This window comes from Oreochromis niloticus, linkage group LG7 (genome assembly GCF_001858045.2).
Source record: "Oreochromis niloticus isolate F11D_XX linkage group LG7, O_niloticus_UMD_NMBU, whole genome shotgun sequence".
Lineage (NCBI taxonomy): Eukaryota > Metazoa > Chordata > Actinopteri > Cichliformes > Cichlidae > Oreochromis > Oreochromis niloticus.
The window spans coordinates 50,066,591-50,085,504 of NC_031972.2; the positions used below are offsets into that span (position 1 = coordinate 50,066,591).

Below are 18,914 nucleotides of genomic sequence, written 5' to 3' on the forward strand. Positions count from 1 at the left end.
GAGGCATGTACCCAGACACTGAGATATGAGGGCTTTAAATTTACACCGATTTTTGATATCCAAAATATTTTTTCAATATAATGGAACTTAACATTAAATCTGACCCACTTCTAACTATTCTTGAAATATTGAAGGAATGAAGCAGGTAGCCCAACAACATGTTTGCGCTACAGCTGCTTACTACTAGCTTACTACCTCTTGTTTTTTATTTTGGAAGACCCAAAAAAGCATGGCTAACTGAGCTAACAGAGACTTTGAATTAAATTTATTCTTAAAGCCAAACTGCCATCTTTTAATCTCCTGTTTGGATCTTAAATTATTCTCAATTCTTGTAGCTTCTTTTCCACATGTTATACAGGAGCACTCCTCGACTTAGAGAGCTTGGAACAAGTTTTCTCCACTTCACGGCTCTTATTTAACATGGCTTTTCTCGAACATTAACTATAATTCATTTGATATTAATAAAATAATTCTTTTGGTATTCTTATTTTAAATCAAAGGTGAGAATCTCCCAGATGAAGCAATGAAGAAGCTTCTCACTTTTAAGTCTTATCACCCGATCGTATTTAACTTTTCTAACAATTCTGCAGTGTTGAAGTAAAATCAGACAACCAACTGAATCTCAGCTCCTTCATCTGCATTGGGGACATTAGCTGGAGCGATGAGATTCGACAGGACATACTTCGTCTGTGGAGCAATTTACTGCTTGTATGAGAATGTTTACATCAACCGAGCATCTTGTCACATTTTAGGTTGATGTGCAGTTTTCTGTTACAAATGCAGCAGAGAGATAAAGGGAAATATCTCAGGAGAAGTTGCAACTTGTAGAAACTTTAATGTCGACAAACAAAAGTGAGTAAGAGAGTTTTGCAAAAAGTCAAAACAAGCACAAAAAGTTTGAAGTTAATACGCAAATATCACGACAACCACTGAGAAAAACACAAAGAAATGTAACAGGGCACTTGCATGCATGCAGAACTATTATTCTATTTTTAGTATATGCAAAAAAAGGAGAAACCTTTGTATATACAAAACGGTATTTACAACACATATATGCTGCTAGTATTTATGTAATGATCTCAAATACACAGGACTGAGATTTCCATGAGTTTATGAAAAAATGCAACATTAGATTGCAGAGCAGGCTATCGAGCAAAAGGTATTCTGTGTTTCCAAATATATTTCATTTTTATTTAGGCCCATGGAGGTCTTTGGTGGTGTATTGGGCTGAAAAAGCTTGAAGTATAACTACAGCCTATCCAGCTACCAATGAGATGACACTGACACATGGAGCCTGTCCTTACAGATAGAAGCTGCGCTGGGTGTTCATCTGACTGACAGTAAAAGCGCTCAGTCCTGAAGGTGAAAGTCTTCTTAACTCATCGTGATCATCTCATATTTGTCCTTCAGACTGCTGTCATCATCCTCTTCGTCTTCCTCGTCCTCCTCCTCTTCCTCCTGGGGCTTCTCGTGCTCGGCGTGGGGGTGGTGCAGCTCGATGAACAGGTAGTAGATGACGGCCGCGACCACTCCCCCCACCATCGGTCCCGCCACTGGGATCCACCACCAGTTGTCTGCGGTGCTGCGTGCAGAGAAAAGGGAAACGGGAAGGAAGAGTCAAAAACATCAGTGGGAGAAAAAAGAGTCAGCTGTTGATCGCCGGTGCCTCCATCGGCTCATGCACAAGCATCGACTGCATCTGTCGAGCGCATGTGACATTATGTAACACGTGTCACCAGCACGGGCTCACTTTGATAAATAGCTCAATGAAAGATTTGAAGACAGGCAGGGAGATATGTCTGTATTTACATTTTCATAATTCACAGAATGTGTCCACATGATGATTTTTATTCTGTTTATAACTGCAAAATTATTTTGTAAGTAAGAGATCATCAAATAAAGCTACTACATAAGTCAACATTTAGCATGTGATGCATAGAGTTTATATGTATAGATTAATGATATGTCTTTCAGAAGTTACATATTCCATGCATTTTAATAATAACACCATGTTTAGACTTTTTCACCTAATGGCCAAACTGCCCACCCATCATCATCATATAATATGTGATTCGACTCCACCTACCTAAAGACCTCCATCCCCCATCCTGCCACAGCTGTGAACAGTCTGGGTCCCAGGTCTCTGGCTGGGTTTAGGGGTAGCCACAGTTCAGCCCCATGGACACGCCGATGGCCATGATGATCAGGCCGATGGCCAGCGGCTCGATGCCTTTAGGAGCTCCGATGTTTCCGCTGTCAGTGATAGCAAGAATGCACAAAACCAGCATACCTGTTCCCACCACCTTCGAGAGAGGACCAGCAAGCCTTTGATTAATGGATGAGTTTGGCTATGTAGCTTTGATAAATGCTGGTAACATCCCAATTACAATAATATACTACATGGAACAGCAGGGTCCCTGTGACAGCTTTTACCCATCTGCCATCAGACTATTAAATTCACAACGCACATCATAATAAATACATAAGCCATGGATACAGTCTAAAAGCTGAGCACAACTCAGCTGTAGTTTTTATTTGATATATTATATATATTGTTTATATATAGTTTCTTTGTTTAATGTTCTATAATGCGAACCAGTGCACATATTAATATATTCATTAATTAATTTCATGTCATTTTTTGAGGGATTTTTGTGCAATTTGAAGTAACTAAGCCATTTGTTTACTTCGCAGTCATATAATATGCCATTATGTGAATTTCTTCAAACTTCTATTATAAAATAACTATATTTTTCTAACTGAAAACATCTGAATACAAATGAATAAAAAATGTCCAGCTAATGTGTATAGTGATCTGGGTGCATTTAAATCACATTTGCAACATCTTAACTCTGGCCCTGTGCATATGATTCGCTCCGACTCAAATTGTACTTGCTCTCTGAGCACTGCTATTACACAGAATGAAAATAACAAACATTTGCATAAACACAGTCGCACTAAGCAGACTTATCGCAGCGCTTTACCTGCTGTGGTTTCCACCATCTTCGGAAACGCAAGCAGACGTGTTAATTTTGTATTGCTGCACCAAATAAACAGACTGGAAATGGCGTTAAGTAAATGTGACCTTCTGCCAAGTACCAGGAAATGGGACATTAGGGCCAAAAGTGAGCCAAAAAGGGAGTGTTCTCAGACTAAATAGGCCGATCGATTCTGCATTAGCCACACTGGCCAGACTTTACAGTATTTAGAGGCAGAAAGAGAGCGGAGGTCAGTGGTTCACCGCGACTAGAGCTTGCCTGATCAATGAAGCCGCCGAGGACTGACAGGTGTCTGGCGGGGTATGAGGCAAAAATGTGGCCCGTTGCATTGATTCCCGTCACTGACAGAATCCCACTGGTGAAGTCCATGAAGGCATCTGTGAGGAGCACAAAGAGACATCTGACATAACTGCAAAGTCACAAGGATCCATTTCTATCTTGTGTAGTCAAACCCAGAGTTAAAATATTCTCACAGCGGCAGCTGAGTGTTGTGCACTTAATCACTTCTTTACATAACACTTGTTATGGCTTTATATACATATGCAAAGGAGGCTTCACCATAGTATAATCCAAAGACTGCAGCAGCTCCTGCAAAAGCACCAAGAAACTGAGCGATGATGTAGAACGGAAACTTCCAGATCTTCAGTTTGCCCAAAATTACCATGGCCAAAGACACAGCGGGGTTCACATGGCCCCCTGGGAGAGAGGACAAAGCACAGAGTAAAAGAGGGGTGCAGCGTGTGCGTGTGTGTGGGTGGGATGGCTGGCCTGATATCCTCTCCATCATTAGTGAAGCTGTCACATTTACAAGAGGCAACAGAAGGGGAGCAGCCCCCCAGGGCGGTTCACGGTTTGTTTTTTTAGAGGCAGAATAAAAGTCACTACCTCAAAAAAACAAAAAAGATGTTCCAGTTATTCTGTTGTTATTTTTAATAAGGCCAGGTAGTTTCTAAATATATATATACGAGAAACCTGCCTGTTATATCTCTTTGTGAAATATTATGGGTGGGGGATTTGATTTAATTCAATTCAGCCCCTGCACAGATGAAGTAAGCATTCTCACTGGGAGTCTGGTCTCTGCTATAGACAGATGAACGTAGCCTATGATCAATGCAGTTTGCAGGACATTTAGTGCCCAGGGTTATGTACGACCCCAGAGAGGCTGTGTTAATAAATCAATGGTCAGTACACATTTGGTGGATCTGGACAGAGAGCTGGCACGTTCCTGTTGACACCGGAGCTGGGGGAGGTGGCACATGGCCGGACAGGAAGCCATAAAGATTTAATACTGCAAGCTGCAAGCCTCACGAGTATCAATGTTTTTATTACAGCACGTACAAGAGAGTTGTGTCAGATTGTTTTATATGTTCTGGCAGAGACGGTTTATATTGACTACAAATTAAGAGGTTAAGATAGAAGGCTAAAAAAACTATTAACAACTACAATATTAAAACTTTTTACCTTTGATTTTTTTTTCACAAGTGTGTCAGCTTTGCTGACTATGCATAAATTAAGCAGAGCTAATAGGGGTTTTGCAGCCCATCTGAGGCCAATTTTATGTCAACAGAAATAAAGAATTAACTAAATAAGAGCAACATTAGAAGTGGCATTTACCTGAAACTCCACCGGCCACATACGCTGCCATCATCAGGCCTACAGAGAAGCCGATGTGGACGGTGAGGGGTTCGCCCAGGGTGTTTCGACTGAGGACGGTCTGAGCAACGGAGCCACAGCCAAACAGCTGACAAACAGAGAGGAACATATCCTTAATCAAACTGAAACAAAACAATCAAATCAGCTGAAGGAATTACAGGAACTTCTAAAGCGAGCAGATTGTGCAATGTTTGATTTCTGAGAAAAAAAAACAGTTTCATCCTGAAAGAAAAAAAAATACTTACAACCAAGACAAAGGTTCCCAGGAATTCTGCCAGGAATTCCTTGAATATTCCATGTTTTAGAGCACAGTGTTGCCTCATGCTTCTCTTGTTTTGTACTTCCATGTATCACCGTGCCAGCAGATGTCAAAACTGTCAGGCGCTTTGAATCTCTGGAGCTCATTAGAGTCACATCTCCACCTCTGTACAGCCTCAGCCATTAAGAGCAGGCCATTGATCCATTCATGCAACTACCATTCTCACAGTTTCATAGCTGAGGGTTACCGGCAGATGAGTTTTGTGCTGTTTTTACATTTAAACTGAGCTTTCTCTCATTTTTTTGTTCAAAGTCAAAGTCTCACACTGACAGAAATGTCACACAGCTGTATTTATTTCAGTGTCTGGAGGCATATATACACTGGTGAATGTTGAAAAAAGCATTTTAGTGCATTTAGTTATTACCTTAATAATGTGCGCGCCACGTCATATTCATTAATACACCAACAGAATAAATTAGAGATTAAGAAGAATCAAAAGTTGGTCTGATAATGCAGTTATAAATATTGCCACAAGAGGTCAGCATTGGCAAGATGCCATGCAGCTCAAGGTGGAAGTCACACCTGAGTTGTTAATGACATTTTATTCAATTGTGAAATGTTCACAGTGACATCAAAGTCCAGTTTTAATTCTTTTTAAGCCCAGGTCAGTCAGATCCCAGGTCGTCCATGTCGTTCGCATCGTCCTCTGCGACCTTAGTGAGGGGAGTGGCCTTCTTCTTCCGCCTGTTGAAGCAAAAACATTAAATGATGATGATGACGTGATTTAGTGCAGCGGCATGTTAAAGGCAGAGAGCGATCGGTCACCTCATCTCATTCCGCACTGCACTCAGCTGGCTGTGAAGCTGCTCGTTGGCCTCCATCTGCTCATCCAGCTCTCTCTGCAACTTCTTTTTAGCATGTTCCAGACGCTCGATCTCCTCCTCCGCCTCGTCCATCTGCCTCTTCGCTGTCTTTAGCCTCTGAGTCAGCTGCAGAGTTCGGGGAAAAACGAGATAAAGAATCATGAGTCGAGTCGCCTGCTGAAGAGAACATCGTAACGAGGTTTTATTCGTGGTTAAAGATGTGTCGACCTGGTCCGTCTGGCTCTGCAGGTTGAGGCGCTCTTCGTCTCCCTGCATCTTCATCTCCTTCAGCTTGCGCTCCAGCCTGCGGTTCACTTGTTGTAAGTTGTTGTTGTCCCTGTAAGCAAAAGCAACAAGAGATCATGTGCCTGTTTTTTTCCTGCAGCTTTGTGTCACTTAACACCCTCCTAGTGTGCAGACCAGAGATGATTTTTCTTGTTTGAATGGTGATGAATGGGTCCACCACTCACTGAGAGCCAGCACCAAGAATCTGAGTTTCTGTATGGATCTTGCACTGATCCATACAGCCTTAATCCATATTAATGTCTAAAACTGATGAGAGGTTGTTAAAGTAAGGTCACTTTTTGCTGTGTGTTTGCTCACTTCTCTTCTCCTTGCAACCTCTCCTCCAGCTCCTGGATGCGGATGTTGAGCTTGGAGACGAGTGAGTCCTGGTTGCTCTTCTGTGAACCTTCCAGATGAGCCACTCTGCTTTTAAAGTCTTTATTCTGCCAGAGAGAACATGATGAAGAATTTTAGCTTTTAAAAAAAAAAAAAATCTGTAACAGCAGCATGAAGCAGTAGTTTCTCAGGGTGGTCGCAGTTTTGTTTGCTTGTTGCACAAGAATGTAAGAGCTTGAGGTTGTTATTCCACGGATCCAAAGGGGGGAGGCAATGGTCTATTAAACAAAGTAGGAAAAAACAAGCTTTGCAAAAGTTTGCACAATTGTTAACCCTCAAACATGTAAGCAATACAGTTTGGTGAGCAATGCTGAGAGTAAGCTGAACCTTTTTGTAAGAAAGAAAGAAAAAGACCCTGCAGGGCACCTTTGAGCAGGTTTCCATTAACACTCAGACATCAATGCTGATAATTGAACATGAATCTTACAATTTGAACGGCCTGCTGATTTTATTCCACATGCATTTACACGAGTATTTACATGAGTATGAAATATTGCTCACAAGCTAACAAGCACTCTAACTTGGATCTTAACCCTAATTTTTCAGCAGCAGTCTCTTGCATCACATTGACTCCACCTTAAGATTTTTTTTCTCCAGAAATGATTTCACTCTATGTAGCTGTCTGGTGTTGAGGGTTTAGGGATCATTACCTGCCTCTCTAGGCTTATCTTATCGCACTCCAGATCCTGCCTGGCAGATCTCTCCTGCATCAGTTCATTCCTCATCTGATCCATCTGTTAATGCAGAGAGAAACATAGTTTTCATTATCCATTATACATGTACTGCATAACATCGCACATAAGTAATAAAACTAGGACATATGGACACTGAACTACTAATTTATTATTTGCTGAGCTTGTACTTCATATGTTTTCCCCCTGAAAGTGGACTTTTACTTATTTTCTCTAAACACTCAGTTTGAGGTGTTTTTTTTCCCTGTTGGTTCAATGTGACGTCAAAGAAATTGATATCTTTGATTAGAGACACAAAGGCATCTCAGATGCACAGAGTTGCCCAGAGACTGTGAGGACAGACGCCTCTACCTCCGACTGTTCAAACCTTCTGTTTGTGATGGGCAGCCAATCAGGGGAAAGTTCACTTAAAGAGAAGAGGAAGGGGAGATGTTTTGGATAAACTGCAGGGTGACATCAAGGCCTGGTATATGATAAATAACCTTTGAATAATGCAAGAAACATATATTTAAAAGGAATATAAGGCACTAGAAATGTGCACAAGGGTTCTCCTTTAACACTAAACCTCACAACTTGCTTTCCATTCACATCTCTTCAATACTGACTGCAAACAAGACCATGTGTTATTACAAACTTTAAGCTTAAATAAAAGGTTTCCAGCTTAACTCATAAAAACAGAGGAAATTCAGTCTGGTCTGAACGGACACGTCAGATCTAAAGGCTCTCCTCACTAATAACACCCAGAGGCCCAGAGGAGGGAGTGTGAATACTTGCTCACAATAGTTAGCTGTTTTTTGGGGAGTGGGGGTGGGGGGCTCACTAGTTTACCCAAAAGAGCATTTTGTGTCACCTACTGTGTACCACTTTGCTCCCACAAACGTAGGCCAACATTAAAAGCACACTGAAGATGAGGAAGCAGTGAAGAAACATGATTAATGACCAGACGAAACAACAAAACAAACTTGTTTTACGTCCAGCTCAGAAACACCAATCAGCAGCTTTGGGTGTTTTCAGAGAAATCTGAGCTCTCAGCTCAACATCTGTTTATGATCAAAACAGAGCTGAGGGTCCAAAATTGAAACAGGCAATAAATCTATCACTGGTAGGTTGTTGTTTTTGTGGACGGAAATTTATGAGCATTAGAAAAATGCAAAATGTGAGCTTGATCTGGGAAAAAAACACACGCAAAAAAACAGCAAAGACAACAAGGGATTAAACCTGCCTGCTCCTTGGTTTTGTCTAATCGCTCCATCAAGCGGTCAGCACTGCCGCGCTCATCACAAAGGTCTTCTTCCAGGTGGCTGATGCGTTCCTGAGAGGAGAGGAAATGAATGAAAAGATGTTTCAAACCATCATCGACTTCATTTAAATTGCATTACACTGGAAACACAGGGGACATGAGATATTTATCTCTGGAGAAAGCTGACTCAGATTAGACGAGTGTATTGGGTAACATTATACAAGGAAGCCTTCAGGAAAAATGCACAAAAAACCCGCTTTGCAATTATATGTTAAACTCCGCTTGCGTTAGCAGTGGATGTGGGTGGGGGAGGGGGGTAGGTAGAAGAAGGTTTCTGAGAACGGTCGGACAGGTCTGATAACTTTTAACAGTAAATACGCTTTTCCTCGGTTGATACAAAGTGTCAACAGTGCGCACGCTGGTATCACTGTGTAATGTTTTTGCATTGGCAAGACAAACAGGGCTGAGCTGCAAGACGCTGTTTCCACTGAACTTCTCCTCACCCACAGCAGGTCCAGGTGACAGTGCAAATACACACAGAGGAACAGGTAAACATTACCAGTGTGACTGCGCTGTTACATGTGTTATAGCTGGGAATATTACTGTTGCCATCTAACCATGTGGGTAGATTTTCATCTTTAAGCTTCAACTGGAGGATTAGATCTACAGTGAACTCAGAGATACTTTGTACTACTTGGTTTTATTAATGCAGCCACACAAATTTTAGTAAAAAGTCTCGCTCCAGGTCTGTACAAAGAAGAGACGTGCACCTGGAAAAGACAATTTAACAACGCTTCATTTTGACCTTTCCCTTTCTGCACCCATAGGGATGTAGGTAAATGAGCAGACACTGTAAGACAGACACTTAAGTGATTACAGGATTGTTTTTCCATCTGCAGTCATTTTTTTCTCTAATTCTGCCCTGGGAACCTCAGCACATTTCCCCTCATATCTGGAAACTCTGGTGTGGAAAGAGCAACAGCAAGAACAGTAAAGAAAACTGCAGACATAAATAACAGCAGACAGGCCACTTAATGAGTTAGAAATAACAGGAAAAGGAGGTGGGTTGCAAAGTGGCTTGCACGGGCAGCAGAACAGTATCCAGACTAAAACAACTTAGATACTGTGACTATATGTAATTCTATTATGGCTGATAACAGCTGACTAAAAGGACTTCCACTCTTTGGCCTGTTTGGAGATACCATTAAGCTCAATTTGTTACAATGTTTAATGTAAATTATTTTTAACAAATAAGTATATTAACTAAGGTGAAATAAAGTGTTACCAACAGTCTTGTGAGTGTATTTTGTCCACTTGGAGTAAAATAAAAGAAGGATTGGGAACAGGATATTTTGTTTCTGTTACCATCCAAATGTAATTATGTTGTTTCACAAGGTAATCCATCAATCCATCCATATGTTTTTGCTTATCCAATAAAATGACACAGGAGGGCTGGAAACTATCTCAGCCACCACGGGGTGAGAGGCGGGGTACACCCTGGACACGTTAACAGTCTATCACAGGACTAACACAGAGAGACAGAAAACTATTCAAATTCACCAATTAACCTGGCCCCTAAAAATGCATGCCTTTGGAAAACGAGAGAACATGCAAACTCCACACAAAAAAGCGGCCAGCCTGATGGAGCATTTGAACCCACAACCTCCTTGCTGTGAGATAACAGTGGTAACCACCGCTGCATTTTGAGTTTGGCAAGCTGGAGGTCCAGAGATGTTTTTACCTCCATGAGTTTGACCTGGCGCTCTCGTTCCTCCATCGTGGCAGCATTCCTCTCCTCCAGCTCCTCCACCCTCTGCTCCAGCTGCCGGCCCCTCAGCTGGGCCTCCTGCTGCTCCCTGCGACACCTCCGCAGATCCTCCTCCAGAGGAAGCAGCTGAACAAGAACACAGCTCAAAGGTTAAACACAAAGCAACACACAATGTCCGGTGCTGAGCAGTCAAGCAGACACCTCTACAGACAACACGTAATCCGCAGAGTCTGACCACTTTTATTCAATCTCATACAAAACTTGCATGTTCTCACACTCTTATTTTTCTCTTGGTGACTAAGACTAATTCATGCTGATGAATCAGGGAGACGGTGAGCACCACACCTCTTCCTGCAGTTTTTTGGCTGCCTGTCTGGATTTCTCCAGCTCTGCTCCCTTTTCCTGCAGCTGTCTCCGCAGCTCGGCCAAGTCCCTCTGACTCTTTTCTTTGGCCTCATCGACCTGGTTCTGAAGCACATCTGTAGACGCCTCGCACTCCTCTATGATGCCATTCATCTATCCGTGCAGATAAACAAAGAGCTCAGATAAGGGAGACACAGGAGATGAAAGAAGTTATGCAAGCACGAGACTTAACAGCTGTTTCTGGTGATCTCATGGCTTCAGGGTTAAGATAGCAGACTTTCAGGCCTCATTTGGCTCCAAGAACACATTTAATGTTTTTTGGAAGGCCTTAAAAAATAGTTTATGTCCCCCACTCACCTTCCTCTGCAGTTGCTCCATTGCTCTGTCCTGCAGCCTTCTCTCATCTTCCAGCTCAGTTTTTGTCTTCCACAGCTCCTCCACTTGCTTCTTCTCCTCCCTGAGCTTCTCTTTCAGGTCTCTGTGCTCATGGTTCAATTTGGCTAGCTTACCCTGTCAGAAGAAAACCCAGAGAAAAGAATTCATTTCAAGAGCATAGATATGATGCTCATGAAATGATATGATATAGTAGATATGATGAAGTGTGCTCCATTTGTCTCCCGCTCAACCTTATTTTCTTGATACCTGCACATCCTCCAAGCGAGTGAGCAGCGACTTGTTAGACTGACACATCTCTTCCTCGTTCCTCCTCACATCGTCCAGCATTTCTTCAACCTGTTGCTTTTCCCTCTGAAACGGCATAAAGCAAAACAAACTGAACAAACTGAAAATTTGACATTTATCTCCCTAGATTTGCACCCTTCTCCTCACCTCAAGCTGCTTTGCTCTCTGCTCCAACTGTCTCTCTGTGGTTTTGTACTCCTGGATCACCTGATTCAGCTGCTCCAACTTGTTGTTAAGCTCTTGCACCTTCCCTCTCAGCTGATCTCTCTCCTGGCTCAGCTCCTTCAGTTGCACCTTAGCTGCACCGCTCTCCTCCTCTGCCTCGAGCTTCTTCTGGCAGAGCAGAGCATTGCTCTGAGAGACAGGGCGAAAGCAAGGTGTGAGATCAACATCGAAATATGACATGACACAGGGTGTGACAGATCAGAGCAAATGGAGGTATGTTTCCTGGTACCTCTTTAACCAGCTCCAAGTGCCCGAGCAGCTTCTGAAGCTCCTCTTCGTGCTCCTCCTTCAGAGCAGAGGTGTATTTATCCTGAGTCTCCACCTCCTCTTTCAGTGCTCCCTTCAGGGCATTGAGCTCCCTCTCTCTGCGATGCAGCAAGTCCTCCTGTTCTTCCTTCACCTGTAGCATCTCCTGAAACTCTGCATGCAGCTGGGATAAATCCTGTCAAATTCACCATCACAAATATATATTTAAGGGAAAAAGCTGCTTTACATATGCTATATGTTGGCTCGTGGGCTTTCATTTACCTGCAGAAGGACTTCTTTCTCTTCATTTATCACCTCTGCTTTCTTCGCTCGGTCCAGCTCGTCGTGCATCTCTGAGAGCTGCTGCTGAAGGTCCTTCATCTCTGCTTTAGCTCTCTCTTTCTCAGCCTTCATTTTAGCCACCCTGGCAACATATGAGAATAGGTTCATAATTCATATCAAAGACAGGAGCTCGCTTATTCTCCTTAAATGCTGCAGAAAGCTGCTTAACTGGAGTAGACTGAAAAACAGGAATCTTCACGTTTGAAACAAACTACCACTAAACCAAAAGTGTATTCAGCTAACTGCTCTCAGTCCAGTGACCTTCATCCAATCATACATCAGAGTGCACTTGAGTGACCAGAGAGCATGAGCAGAGGCTTAGATGAACACTGAAAAGCAGCATTGAGTTAAATCAGTTTTTCATTAAAATAATGTTGGATTTCATAAAAATAAGGTTGTTGGGGGGTTTTTCCAGTGGGAAAAATGCTAATTTGTCTTTTTGCTTATTTTAGAAGATCAAAAGCACTTTGTAATATGGCAGCAGTACTAGCTCTGTCCAAAAGCAACAAATCCTCCATATCAGCAGGCTGTGCAGTATCATTTGTATTTTAAAATGCATGTGCTGGGCTCTTTCATGACCAGCAGCACTTGGACTTGGACCAATTTTTCAATATTTGTGACAATTTAAATCCCAACAGCCGGTTTGTATATGGAGTGCTTCACCTAAACTGCAGAAACATGACACATTCAGGCTTGGTGAGTCTAGTTTGACTTTAGTGTCAAATGGCTGCCCTGCCCTGCGCCTGGTTCTGCAGGAGGTTTCTTCCTGTTAAAGGGGAGTTCTACCTTCCCACTGTTGCCAAGCGCTTGCTAATAGGGGGCTGTCTGATTATTGTTTCTTCACCTTACAATATAAAGTGCACTAAGGCTTTTGTTGTGATTTGGCACTAAATAATTAAAACCAAATTAAACTGAATCACTAGGCAAAGCTTTACTTTAAAGCTTTGGTGAATGACCTGAAGGTCACAGCCTTACTCCGCTTTGGTAAACTGAAGTTCTGCCTCAACTTCTCCCAGCTTGTCCCTGAGTTGGCTGAGCTCAGCTTGGCTTTTTATCAGCTCTTCCTGAAGTTTCTTCTTCTCTGTCCTCGCCTTCTCACAGGCTTTGGCTAAAGTCATTTCATTCTGCAGAAAAAGAACAACAACAGAGAGGAACATTGTCAGTCACAGGAAGAGGAAGTGAGCTGTTTGGAGGTGACTCATCAGGATGGGGCTACACTACACCTTCATCTCAGCTTCTAGTCTTTGCCTCAGTTCCGACACTTCTTTCTCCAGCTCTGCCTGTTTCTCCCGCAGGAGCTTTATCGCCTCTTCATAGTCCTAAAAGCAAAACATTGCAATAATATAAGCATTTTCAGACAAACACAATAAATCATATTGGAGAGCGAGCCGCCCTGATGAACATCTCATCCCAACACTGACTTTCTCCTCCTGCTCCACATTGGCAGCAGTTCTCCATTTGAGCTTGTTGATCCTCCGAAAGAGCAGGTGGACCTTTCTATGGGTGGTGGAGTCGTCATCAGTCGTTCTGGGCAGCAAGAAAAAATATTTAACAAACACAGTAACAACCCCGATGAAAAGATGAAACTTTATCTGGTTGAGGCAGGGCAGGACCTCCTCTGAGCGTGATGTCAAGTAGCTTTGGTATGCAGAAATAAAACATTGTTCACTTGACCTCTCTTAGGGGTACAACACATAATTCAGCATTTTTTTGTAAATAAATTGCACCAAACAGGCACTGGTAGATGTTTCAAACTTTCCAAGCGCAGCGGATATTTTATCAGTAAAAACGGTCATGCTCTACATTCCTGACTTGAGAACACACATCTGGACACACATCCTGTATCAGACTACACTGCCTGATCTCAACCACACACTCACCACTACACCAACAGGGAGTACTGAATATACTATTCATGAAAAATGAGACACTGTTATACACAACAAATATAATTTGTTTTTGTTTGGTTGTTTTTTTATTGGAAATTGGGGTGAAAACAGGAAACTAAACTTGTTTATTAGGATAGTTTAGAGTAATAGCAGAGCCGTTATGGAAGATATTACATATTTTAGATGGAGCCTAGACAACTGCCCCCATGACCCGGACCCTTATAAGTGGTAGAAAAGGGATGGATGGATGGATGGATGGATGATTTATGTGAGAACATACCACTTGCTTAGCTGATCTCAAGCTCAAACAAGCTGTTTCTCATGGAAAATGTATAGATAATGTCCACATCCTTCAGAGTTTATGATTTATAAGAATTGTATGTACTGTTTGCGCGATGTTAACCAAGTTGCCAGATCGTCTGTAAAGCACAAACATCTCACACGTCTCACATCAGCCACAAATTACACCTATAAAGTCCCCGCATGTGTTCACATTCGTACGCAACTCCTCTATTTTGAGTCTGATATACTGGTAAGGAAATATGTGGGGCATTGCAGGTGAGGTGTGGATGAGCGGGGGGGAAATACAGAATGAGACCAAGTCAATTAAATTGTTTTTTAAGGAAAAAGAAAAAAGACTCAGTGGAAACTATATTATACCTTTATTTCAGTAAAATTCCTTTGTTATTGCTAATAATTTATTTTAAAAAGGGTCTAAGGTGCTGTTTACATAAAAACAGCACCTCTAAATCTCACAACAGGTCATATCCTGTTTGTTTGACTTCAGAGAGCTAACAATGTGACAGCCTATAAAGTAATCCAGAACACCGTTGTCTGCCTTTTCTAAACTTTTGCTTTTGTGCACTTTAAACAAACAAAATTGAAAACGCTGAACTTTAGAGGTGCTGGTCACTGTTCTTTGTAACTGTTTGCACAAAGCCTTGCTCGCTGCTCCTCCCAGTTTACAGTGTGTGCTTAAACGCTAACAATACAAATCAAGCTGCCTTTCCTGTTGGAGTCTCTTATTTAAGATATAGGCAAACACTGTCATTCAACCCTTTTGCAAGAAATCAAATGTATGCTCTATAGTTCCCAAAATGTCTGTTTGCCCCTTTAAAGTAAAGTGCCGAAAGCTTGGGGGGACTCACCCAGCCTTCAGGTAAGTGAACAGCATTTGTTTCGTCGTGTCTTCAGCTGGATCTACTGAGAGCTCTTGCTGTCCTTTCAGAAGATCGGGAGTGACCTGATTGGGGAACATACGGCAAATAAATCTGATCTTTCAAATGACAACTTTGCCCTAAAACAAAACCCTGTACCTGTGCATCTCTTTCATCAGATTCATCAGCCCGGTCACCGCTTGACGCTTTCTCTGCTCTGTGAAGCCCTTTGGCGCTCGTATCTTTCTTGCTTGGTGGCTTTAAGTTGACTTCTCCGTTGAGGAGCCGAGCCCTGGCCGATCCAGGAGGGTACATCCCGCCCTTCAGAGACGAGTTCCTGCTAGCTGAAGGGGAGGGCGAGGAGGATTCAGAGGTTCGACTGCTGTCCACGCTGCGTGACCGACGACACTCCTCGAGGTTCAGCCTGTTCCTCGGGCCTCTTCCCCTCCGTTGGTTGCTGTTAAACTGGCTTATTAGTTTCCCTACAGAAATGATGGAGTCGGTTTCCACTAAGTTTGGGGACCTTGGAGGAATTTGTCCAGGAGATGGAGGCGCCTTGTTCTGGGTCAACTCAGCAGGGTCTTCTCCTGGGCCCTCAGCAGGCAGAGGGATCCTGGGTTTGGTCATGTTAGTAGTCAGTTTGTTTGAGGCTATTTGTGAAGGAAACCCCGGGCTCAGTTTATTATTTTCAGGGCTGTAGGATCTCATGACCTCTGGGCGTTTCTGATAATTAAACACGGGGGAGTTGACCATCTTCTGCGGCTCGGGTGACAGCTGTCTGTCATCCATGGACCTTCGCGCCATACCCGGGTTGTACCCTGCCTGGTGAGTGACGACAGAAACGTCCCTGTTGCTGTCCTGGCTTGAACTGTTCAGAACCACATAGGGTTGACCTTTAATCCCTTGAACCTGAATCCTCACTCCAAACGAGTTGTCTTGGCTGCCCCTGTGACTGTGCTCCAGCATGTAGCCCCTCTGTGTCCTGATGTCTGGAGAACCGCTCGGCCTGTGAGACTCCATCCCAACCCCTCTGGAGATAAACTGGTGGGAACATGCACAGACAGGTATGTTAAAAATGACACCAAGAGGGAGACTGCACGGGAAAGTGAAAACTGATGCTTCAGGTTGGTCAGGCCTTATCATCTGTTTACAAAACACTGGAGCAGGGTTGGAGCTTAAGGGGGAACGTAAGGACAGACATCGAAGGAGCTCCTCACACAGCTGCACATAAAGACACGATAAATGGACGCTGGCGAGTGCCTGATATTGCTGTGCAATGAAAACAGCTCTTTCTGTGTGCTAATGACAGCGTACTATTGTACAGCCTGAGCTGAGCCAACTGCATGACGACTACAACTGGCTGAGGTGGAGAGGTGTCGTCACCCGCTCCGTCGTATGACACTTGAGGAAAATGTTTGTCAACAAACACACTACTGTGAGGCTGTAACACACAAACACAATAGAAGACAGTATGGTGTCTTCCTACGAGCCCCATCCTCAGCATGCTGCCACTCCAAATAACCCTCGAATGACCAACACTTTCACAGGAGTGACCCGGTGAGGTCATTTGTGACCCCAATATATTTTAGGCAATCATATATATTTTTTATTTAACTCTATATGCCTTTATTGTGCCTATATTTTTTCATTTAACAATTTCAAAATGTGCTGATGTAGTTAATTATCAATTTTATGGAAAAAAAATAATAGTTTTAAGCCATTTATAAGCGCCACAAAATCAGAGAAAAGAGAGAAACACATTAAAAATGTTCATCTTTCAGTCAGTCCAGCCTCAGTTCATTGCAATGTTTGAACTTAGACTAACTAAACAGTAACTTTCACCAATCACCTATCAGTAATAAACTACTTTTGGTTGCCAGGTTGTAGAAAAACAGCACTCCACTGCTTTGTCCTGTTAGTTTAAATTAACCAGCCCCCTTCAAGTCCCCTTAAATCGACTGCTCAGCTGATGTTAAGTAAAAGTTAAATGACTTGGTTAAAAAAAAAGAAAGACAGCAAATTGTCCCATTGGTGGGTTTTCTACAACCTGCCATGTTCACGCGTAATAAGAGCTTCTAACGTTTCATTGGGTCGTTCTTACTTTGTCATTCTAGGTACTTAACATGAACTCGTTTGCCCTTGGATACTCCAGTATCTATCACTCACACACTTTATCCGGATAAACTTTACTTCGCTACTTTAAAAGGATACAGGAACTCTACCTGGCACTGTTGTAAAAAGACCGCGTCTTAATGAAAAGGTGTAGTAAAAAGTTGGAGGACCATCTTTAAACGCGCTGATGAGCACAGCAGATGGGTTATCTTTGAAGGATTAAGGTTGTTAGCGTTATTTAGAGCCGGTTTTGTTCTTAATCTCAAACTTACCGTCTTGTGTGAGCGCTGACTTGTCCTCCTCCTCCTCTGTCCGATCGGACTGTCCAGCCTCCACCCGCCCAGACATGATCAGCCCCGCTCAGAGAGGCGTTCACTGCCCGCTCTGTCACGCAGAAACGTCATATGACTGCTGCTGCTGCTGCCTAGTGCTCGCTTTGAGGTAGGCTTATACAGAAGTGTATTATACTTATACGAAGAAGAATTCCCTACATGTAATTGTATTAGTAGTTCAGCAGTTCTAAAGTACGTTTAGTTATTTCTGATTCATGATTATTTAGGATTCATATACTTCCTCTTTTCTTTCTTTTCATGTATTTATTTATTTGTTTTTGAAAGGGTCGAAATATTTTAACTAAAAATATTCGAGCTAAAAAAATAAATAAATAAATAAAGGCAAGGGTAAAGGAGTTTTTGGTTTTGTTTTGTTTTGTTTTTTGCAGGTGAATTTTTTTTCTTTTTTCCTGGCAACTCACACAAAATCCAGATTTGATTCCAAAGAGGTCTTAAAGCTGCCTTGTTGATATTTGGCTAAAGTTCTTATTGTTTGGAATCTGGATGTTAAACTAAAACTGTATTCATTTATATTTGTGGAAACATTTGCAAATTAGTGGCATATGCAGTACTTTGCCATACATACTGTGCAAAAGTCTTGAGTGACGCCTCATTTCTTCATAATTTGGAAAATTGGGAGTAGGTGCGGCAGTTTATTCAAAAAAGCGCAAACATACATGGCAATACAGTATATAAAGCAAAAACTAAGTTTGTGCAATTCAACAAGTTTTGTTATGACCGCCTTTATTCTTCAACACAGTCTGAACTCTTAGACAAGCTTTCTTGTTATTTCTTTCAGTAGACTTCAGGAAAGGTTTTCCTTGAAGGACATTCAAAGATGCCCAGCACCCCTGGCTGAAATGCAGCCAAAACCATGAGAGAGCCACCACCGTGTTTCACAGATGGCCGCAGACGCTCACTGTTGTACTTGTTTCTTGATCTCCTACATACATACCGAAGATGATTTAAATCTGGATTCATCACACCATAAGGCCTGATTTTAAATCCAGTTCTGGTGTAATTTGGCATGCTGCAGACTTTCCGTCCTTGTTTCCTGCTTTTGATAGCCACCCTTCCACTGAGACCATTTCTGGCACGACTTTCAGATTCTTCTTCACTTGTCCAGTTTCCTCACATTACTTAAAGACACACAGCACACCATGCCAAGATACGCCAGCAAATAGTTCTTTGGTGCCAAAAGTTTCATCCCTGTCAAATTTTGCTTGGTAGTTTTCATAAATTCAAGTAAGGAAATCGAAGAAAAAACTGTGATTTTTTCACAGTAACAAAGTGACTAAAATACAGTCGGTTCCTTGCTAAGCCATGTGTAGACAGAGCACTAGTTTATCACTTGAATAAAGGCTTTTTAAATGCTTGAATGACTCTTAGGTCAGTGTTAAATTAAAAAAAAA

At 42.3% G+C, this 18,914-nt stretch overlaps 2 protein-coding genes and 1 long non-coding RNA gene across 3 annotated transcripts; 1 reads left to right on the plus strand and 2 right to left on the minus strand.

Moving 5' to 3' along the window:
* Window positions 1-811: 811 nt before the first annotated feature.
* LOC100693959 (aquaporin-9) lies at window positions 812-5,165 on the minus strand. Its single transcript, XM_003443858.4, is given in 7 exon segments — window positions 812-1,582; window positions 2,087-2,162; window positions 2,165-2,303; window positions 3,258-3,376; window positions 3,558-3,695; window positions 4,614-4,740; window positions 4,898-5,165. Coding segments are annotated over 7 exon segments (909 nt in total). The 5' UTR covers window positions 5,000-5,165; the 3' UTR covers window positions 812-1,374.
* Window positions 5,166-5,248: 83 nt separating this feature from the next.
* LOC100695471 (cingulin-like protein 1) lies at window positions 5,249-17,563 on the minus strand. The gene is made up of 19 exons (XM_005450855.3): window positions 17,443-17,563; window positions 15,218-16,099; window positions 15,050-15,144; window positions 13,434-13,539; window positions 13,236-13,331; window positions 12,988-13,136; window positions 11,953-12,094; window positions 11,654-11,866; window positions 11,347-11,553; window positions 11,161-11,265; window positions 10,876-11,028; window positions 10,501-10,671; window positions 10,129-10,281; window positions 8,370-8,459; window positions 7,106-7,189; window positions 6,378-6,502; window positions 6,003-6,111; window positions 5,737-5,900; window positions 5,249-5,655 (listed from the first exon to the last, which is right to left on the minus strand). The coding sequence occupies exons 2-19, from the start codon at window positions 16,076-16,078 to the stop codon at window positions 5,577-5,579; spliced, it is 3,102 nt and encodes a 1,033-aa protein (XP_005450912.1). The 5' UTR covers window positions 16,079-16,099; window positions 17,443-17,563; the 3' UTR covers window positions 5,249-5,576.
* LOC112847522 (uncharacterized) lies at window positions 16,983-18,867 on the plus strand. Its single transcript, XR_003221096.1, has 3 exons — window positions 16,983-17,394; window positions 17,500-17,611; window positions 18,302-18,867. It is a non-coding gene; the product is annotated as an uncharacterized LOC112847522 (long non-coding RNA).
* Window positions 18,868-18,914: the final 47 nt, after the last annotated feature.